The sequence below is a fragment of the Triticum aestivum genome, chromosome 5B (genome assembly GCF_018294505.1).
Source record: "Triticum aestivum cultivar Chinese Spring chromosome 5B, IWGSC CS RefSeq v2.1, whole genome shotgun sequence".
Lineage (NCBI taxonomy): Eukaryota > Viridiplantae > Streptophyta > Magnoliopsida > Poales > Poaceae > Triticum > Triticum aestivum.
This window is the reverse complement of record NC_057807.1, coordinates 296,801,000-296,808,721: the sequence shown is the minus strand read 5'-3', so window position 1 is coordinate 296,808,721 and position 7,722 is coordinate 296,801,000. Positions and strand designations below refer to the sequence as shown.

The 7,722-nt window shown below is 44.4% G+C and overlaps 1 protein-coding gene across 2 annotated transcripts in view; it reads right to left on the bottom strand.

The window, feature by feature from the left end:
- The window catches only part of LOC123111490 (uncharacterized), a 7,155-nt gene extending 3,631 nt beyond the window's left edge, over positions 1-3,524 (bottom strand). The window contains exons 1-6 of one of the 2 annotated variants that reach the window (XM_044532295.1): positions 3,192-3,524; positions 2,790-2,847; positions 2,562-2,642; positions 2,426-2,461; positions 2,031-2,270; positions 1,805-1,939 (exon numbers count right to left, since the gene is read on the bottom strand). In XM_044532295.1, coding sequence (XP_044388230.1) covers positions 1,805-1,939; positions 2,031-2,270; positions 2,426-2,461; positions 2,562-2,642; positions 2,790-2,847; positions 3,192-3,379 — 738 coding nt within the window. In that variant the 5' untranslated portion in view covers positions 3,380-3,524. Of the gene's footprint in view, positions 1-1,800; positions 1,940-2,030; positions 2,271-2,425; positions 2,462-2,561; positions 2,643-2,789; positions 2,848-3,191 lie in introns of both variants that reach the window. The other variant, XM_044532294.1, reaches the window with a different exon arrangement.
- Between the last annotated feature and the right edge of the window lie 4,198 nt (positions 3,525-7,722).

Here is a 7,722-nt window from a genome sequence, read left to right as displayed (position 1 = left end):
GGCGACGCAGGGTTTGAGCGGAGGGGGCGGGCTACAGGCGCCGGCGGCTAGGTTTCCCCCGTGAGGGGTGACGCGGGGGTCGTGCGGGTCACTCGACCTGATTAACTACATGGATAATTGATCTAATTGATATGTTGTATATTACTATATAGCAGCAGATCTGCTGTTTTTGTTCGATTTGCTGTATATGGCAGCGGATCTACTATTTTTGCTTGATTTGTTGTATACGATAGCAGATCTTCTGAGACCACATGTGTGACGTAACTGAACTAAGGAAACGAACTAAAGGTGTGGATAAAGAAAATCATTACTGACCAAAAACTCGGCGGTAGAAAACCAGAAACAGGAGGCGAAAAATAATAGATGGGAGGGGAAGCTTCACCAAACACACGACCAACTGCCTTCAATAGTAGAGATGATTGTTGATGACAAGTGATAATAGTTGGCCATTAACAAGTTATTGTAGGGAGTATTATTTTGCAGATGCAAGACACTGGTTGCTTGCTTCTATCATCCTTCTCACGTTTCATGTGTCCCATAGAGTCAAATAAGACCTTTTTTTCTTAGATTATGGATTTACTACCTTTACCGATAAGTCATACAGAAAATTTGGAAAAAGGGTAAGAACGATAGTAGCATACCATATGAATCATATTAGTTCTTACTAAGCCTCGCATTTGTTATTCAGCTCGAAATTCTCCATCGAAGTCAAAGGTACATGTTTAAGAACAAATTCTTACTAAGCCTAGCACTAGCATTCAGCTCAAAATTCTAAATGCAAGTCAAATTCTTACTAAGCCTAGCACTTGTTATTCAGCTCAGAAGTCTCCATCGAAGTGTGCATGAAACATGCACAGAACCTTATCTTCGCGCTAGGAATGAGGCCCTTGCACAGTGACAGCCTGATGGGTTCAAAATGAAATTCTCGACGCGGTCATACTGATTAGTTGCATATGACATTTTCTCTTTCAGTATAGGTCAGTCCAAGTTCATCTAAATCTGTCTAACTTCAAGTTCAACATAGGCCTTATCCAGCATAGCCGAACACGAAACGGAAGTCCAAACATAGTCCAACTCAACGACGTTCATGCTATTTGACTGGTCCAACAATGCTTGGTCAATCAGGCAGTTAAGTTTATGTAATGTCCATGGATGTGACTCACTGATTGATCACGGTTTGCGCACAGTTCTATATTAAAAAAATGAATTTTAATGGGCAAAATGAACTCCACGTGATAGGGACAATAGGAACAACACATACTTAAGGCTTCCTTAGAGTTTTAAATTCATATTTAGAGTGACAGCACTCTTGTTCTGCTTGCTGAAACCTGAAACTGCAATGTGGCTAACTGGCAAGCCATTAGTACAAGAGAGTACATTTATGGCTGGGAAGGGTGACCCAGGATGAGTTGGGATATTCCTCGTGAACTTAGATTTATGTTTAACTTCAATTAGCATATAAGCAAATTCGTTGAGAAAGTTGCAGAAGTGAACAATTGAACGCTACGACTTTGGCAGGCTCGTGTATTAAAAAACTGATCAGTTGTGGATCTGGATTGGAACCACCAGTAGTAGTCTTGCACTATGATGAGTGGTAACTGGTAAATTGTCCAATTTCAGCGTGTAGTCATTATGCATTCCCGCATATATTTGTCCATGCCTATTTTAACTAGCACGAATCAGCACTTTTTGTCAGTGCTAAGTACTGGATAGCACATTTAGTCTCGGAAAGTCAATTTAGTCTTTGTATTAATAGCTTACACATGACTTGGAAGACTGTAGCAGTAACAAAGAGCGTACCTACATGTGGAGAACTGTGCCATTTAACTAAATTCACATCACCACCCAGCTCCAGCAGACGCCGTCCAAAATTTTGAACGGCCGAACATGGAGCAAGTTCATCATCCTCTGAACAGAATATGAGTATTGGGCCAACATGCTGCACATATAATGGATGAAGGTCACATATATATGCAAAATTTCTACCTGCAATCAGGTTATAAGACATTGTAGTCAATGGAGTGACATACCACTGATGAGTATAGTGTCTCCCAATATTCTTTGCGCTGTGCTTCAAACTTGCCAATGAAAAGAGTGTCTAGACCCGAGGCAATGCCTCTAGTCATCCATGATAAGACACGTGGAGGTTCAGGCATCTTCAGGACACTTGGGTGAAGAAGAAAGCGGGTGCCTAAATCACTCACAAAATCTACAGGACTCGAGTCATATATTTGTCCACATACGCAGTCCCGTACAAGTTGATAGTCATCCTGTAACAAGAAAAAAGCATTAAGTTTTCAGCAACATGAGTAAATACAAACTAAAATAACGCCCATTGGTAGGCTGCAACTTGTTTTATTGAATAAAAATTTCATGACAACTGCGTGCAAACACAAGGGGCGAACAGCAAAAATGACCATCATACCAAACTCAGCTGCCCTTTGCACCTTCTCTGGATCAGCTGCCAGTGAACAAAGATAGCTTTAGCCTACAGACCCTAGACAAGGCATCAAGAGATAACTGTTCCCTTTAAAGGCTTACAGAGGCTTCGATCTTCTTACCTGAAGAACCTTGTATGTGCAACCTTTTGGTCCTCCCGAAAAGGATGCAAACACAACAGGTACTGGTCTAATATTCAGTTCCTGGATTTTGAAGATTAAATCATCAATGGTCGATGATTACAACAAGTAATCAGACGTACCAAAACAATTAATAATCTACACTGCACACAGTAATTGACCCAAGCCAGGTGGAGGTAGCAATAGGGTGGGATGCACAGTTGCGCAGACCTTAACGAGCTCCGTGAGCACCCGGTCAGCAAGCACAGCAGCCTTCTCCGGCATAAACCTGGGCAGACATGCAAATGGGATCAAAAAAAGGATTACATTGTATAGGCTATCAGATCACACTACAAGCAATTGAGAGTTGCAACCATCCAACAGAATCCGCATATCCTCGCAGCTTTTCCTCGCACATCCAACCTACCTATCTTAAGTTCTAGATTTCCTGATCAATTTGGAAGTTGCCAAAAAGACGCATACCAAGTCTAGCATCAGCCGCGTGCCCCCAAATATCCCAATCTAGCAAGAACCGAATATACTCTAGTAAAGTTTGCATCAGGTATCCAATCAGATAAAACGCCCCTGAAATTTTCGCTTCCTGAACATGGGAGTGGAGAGAGGCGCACGTACAGGGTGATGAAGTCGGAGTGGCAGACGAGGCACGCCCACCCAAGGGCCGCGTACAGGTCCACGTACGCGCGCACGTGCCGCTCCTGACTCGACAGCCACGCGAACATCACCACCACGCCGCCGCCGGCCTCCGCACCCGCGGCGCCGTCGCTCGGCCGCCGGGCGCCCCAGTAGTGCCGCCCCCACATGCCTCCTGCCGAACCTCCCTGCCTCAAGTTTCTAGAAGCCTCAGTGCTCCTCCTCCTCTGCTTGACTTTTTTTTTTTAGGAATTCCTCTGCTTGACTTTGGGGCTAGAAGAAACCGTGAGGACAGGCGCCCAAGCGTGTGCCAATCGGGTTGAGATCCTCCGCTGTAATGTAAGGTGCTGTAGTGCGGATGATATGTGGGGTCGGGTTCACACGACAATGACCCTACAACATTGTACAGTACTGCAGAGGATCCTGACCCGTGCCAATCGTCGGGGAGAGAATTGGATATTTGCCACTTTTTTTTCCGGAAAAATGAGGAGCTATTCATCTTCAATCATAACAGTACAACAAACAACGGAAATAATATAAATTACATTCGCATTCACTGAAGCGAGCCGGAGGCGCACTACCGTCATCGCCCCTTCCTCGCCGGAGTCGGGCACAACTTATTGTAGTAGACAGTCGGAAAGTCGTCGTGCTAAGGTTTCATAGGACCAACGCACCAGAACAGCAACCGCCGCCGATGAAGTGAAGTTTAGATCGGAAGGATCCAACCTAAAGACACATGAACAAAAACGAACAAAGACCGGATTCGAGTGGATCCATCAAAGACAACCACCGACCAAATCTCGCGAGATCTGCCGGAGACACACCTCCATACGCCCTCCGACGATGCTAGATACACCATTGGAACGCGGGCTAGGCGGAGAAAACCTTATTCCATCTTCAAGAAGCCGTCGTCGTCTCGTCTTCTTGAGCAGGACACAAACCCTAACAAAACATGAAGAACCACCTACAAACGAAGCCCTCCCGCTGGCAAGGATCGGGATCCACCACGCACCCATGGCCCTAAGGCCACGCGAGACGTGGGAGATCGGCGACGCCGCTGACTAGAGGCAAAAACCCTAGCCGCTTTTTTCTTGGAGGAGGGACCTCGGAAAAAACTTTCAATACATGGCTTCTAGAATTGCCACTTTTAAGATTGGCTTCGTAAAATTGCCACTTTTCTTATTGACTCTTTGATTAGCATGCCACTTCCTTTCTTTTATTGATTTTCTTTTTTCTTTTTCCTTTCACAAGCACTAGAAAAGACCGTACTACCCCTGTCGTTGTACACGTACTATCCACATCCTAATTGATCGTAATTGATCCTTAAAGCAGACGAGAGCGTACTGGCCGCCGAGAATACCGTGTGCGTTCCATCATTGATCTCCTTGACGCAGAGTGTCGCAGATCGCCTAGAAGTCGTGTGCCGCCGTTCTTCTCGACGTCCCGTGCCACTGATCTCGTCAATGCTGCGTGCTGCCTATCTCGCCGACGCCGCGTGCATGGATTTTGGACGGTATCATGTCGAGTCTTTTGAGAATTCACATGGATTTGAGTTTTGGAAATTTTTGGAGCCACTTCTCAGTACATCCAGCTGCATGTATAGTTCAGCAACACTCTTTCTTAGGCATGGTATAATGGTAGGTGCTTAGAGAGGTGCTTATAAAAATAAACCGAGTTTTTCTGAAGCACTAGTGCCTACTTCTACAGAAGAGACGCTTAATTAAGCGTCTACTCTATACAAATAAGCATCGATACTTAAAGAAAAGCTTGGTTTATTTTTTTAAGCATCTCTCCTAAGCAACTAGCATTGTACAAGGTCTTATAGCTTTACGTAATGATCTGCTATGGCATGGTTGATATCAAGTTTTTATGTGATTATGGTCATTTGACACTGTATGTTGAGCTTGCCCTTGTTGAATTATTTATCTGCCAACATGAGTTCATGAAAGAATGTCATAGCTTGTACCAAATGACTGAAAAAAAAGCTTCCAAATCACATAATTTCATTCCTTAGTACAAGACGTATAACAAGTTCTCACCGATATACTACGTACGTGTAAACCAGATGCATTCGTGTAGATAGCCACAGGGGTAAGCTAGTCTTTTCACTAGCGTGTAATGTGAAAAAACAATTAAAACGGGCTAATGGCATGCTAATCAAGGATGCAATGACTGAAGTGGCAATTTTGCAAATCAAATCTCCAGAGTGGCAAATCTGCAAAGCCCCAGTGGCAAAAATACGGCGGTTAAGCTGCGAAGCGTTGAGCTAGGAATCGCTTGTGACTATTCATACTTTTTTTTTGACAACTAAATTTCCCTCTTTATTCATTGGTGATAACACTTACATCTTTAAGTAAAAGAGGAAGAAGCTCATTAGGAGCCATTTCAATCCACTCACTGCAGAATTTAGATCTAACTACACTAGCTAATTCATGAGCAACAGTGTTTGCTTCTCTAGGACAGAACTCAAACCGAATTGAACTAAACTCACATGCCAAGTGGTAACAATCATCAATGATGGCTGCTGCATTCCCCGCATACTGATCGTCCTTGGTCATAATCTCCATTAGTTCTAGGCTGTCGGAATTAACGACAAGCCTGTTACACCCTCGTTTCAATGATAAATACAGTGCTTTTAATCAACCGTTCAATGGAAATTATAGTATAACTTCTACAACTATGTGAACGGACGTTTGGCTCTCGGCCTCTTTGGAGGCCTTTTTTTGAAAAAAAAACAAAATTCAAACTTTCCAGTTTAAGAAAAAACTGAAAAAAATCGTGCTAGTAAACAAGGATGTATGTGTATGTGTGTAAAATTTCAGGATGAAAAATATTGAAATGCGACCTATATAAAAAAGACAAATTCATGGCCTCGGAAAATGAATAGTATCATGTGTTAAAAAGCCTTAGAATTGTCTTTTTTGCACGCACAACCCTCGTTTCAACGTATTTTGCCCTGAAAATTATACACATATGTGTTATGCCTTCATGTATATCTGGATTTTTTTCAGAATTTTTTGAAATGTAAAAAATACATAATTTGACGAAATTCAATTTTTCAAAACCGAGCTCCATGGAGCTCGGCCTCCAAAGACAATATTCGCTACAACTATCACTAGCCTACAAAAACATCTTGTATTTTGAGATGGAGGTAGCATTATGTAATGGAACATACTGATAACCATCGCTTTCCTCATTAACCATTTGCCACGTAAATAAATTTGTCTTAGGATGCATTATGTTATTATTTAAGTTACTCCCAGCTAAGTTACACCCACTATGGCTAGCCTTAGGTATATCTTCTTTGTAGTATTGTCGAGGCAACGAATCTCACAGTGAGTGCTAGGGGTATGAGTAAGGGCTCATCCTAGCGACGACACATGTGTGACACTCGGATTTTACGAGTTCAAACCCCTCGCAGAGAGGTAAAAGCCCTATGTCTCAAGCCCTGGGGCTATGTTTTCTCTCGGGTATCCGATTACAGGAGGGTTGTGAACCCCTGTCTAAGCGCTGGAGGGCGGCTTATATATAGTGTGTCATCCCTCATTAAGGCCACTTTACAAGGGAGATGAAGAGGAGAGTTAGTACAGACGTTACTAGTAATTGCTGTCGTAACTACACTTGAAGCCTGGCGTTATGCTCCTCGAGCGTTACAGTTCCCACGTCGCTCTTCGCCTTCTATGTTTGAATGCTGGTGAGTGTTGGGGATATAACTATTGGGTATGACCCGCCTAGGAAGGGCCGGGTCATGCCACTGGCGGCTTAAGAAGAGAAGGCCCAGGAGGATGATGAGGATGGTGGTCCATAGAGCAAGCTTATTCAAAGCCCAAGACCCGGAGATGACTTGAGGCCCATGGGTATGAACCGCCATATTGGGTAACTTGTATTGTAAGGCAAACTTAGTTCGTCACCGAGCTGGACACGTTGTGTATGAGTCGACCGGGACTCTGTAAACCGCCGGGCATCAACATGTGTATATAAAGGGGTGACCCGGCGGCAAGTTGGGGCGAGAAAACAAGAGATCGAGAACTAGGTCAAGCGTATTCGCTCCCTGGTAATCAAAAATCCAAGCAATACAACCCCAAACTGGAGCAGGCCTTTACCTCGTGGCGAGGGGCCGAACTAGTATAAACTCTTTGTGTCCTTTGTCCTGATTAACCCCTTCAAGCTAACTACGTCGCGATGGCTCCACATCTAAGTCCTTTTGCTAGGGCATCTGCCGTGTTAAGTCCACGACAGTTGGCGCCCACCGTGGGGCCAGCGCACAGTGGTTTCGAGTTCTTGAAGGGCAACTTCACAGGGATCAAGGGATACGTTGTGGGTCGGATGACCAAGAGTCGTTGCGGCAAGCTCTACATCGATGATACTGGCTGGGGCCCCGAGGCCGGCTCAATTGAGTACGGGTACCGGGTCCCCTTCGGCGGAATCCACGTCTTCATTGGCAAGATTGGCGAATCGGGCCCTGAGCCGGACACCTGCACCGACATCGTTGAGACGGCTTAGCATGCACGAC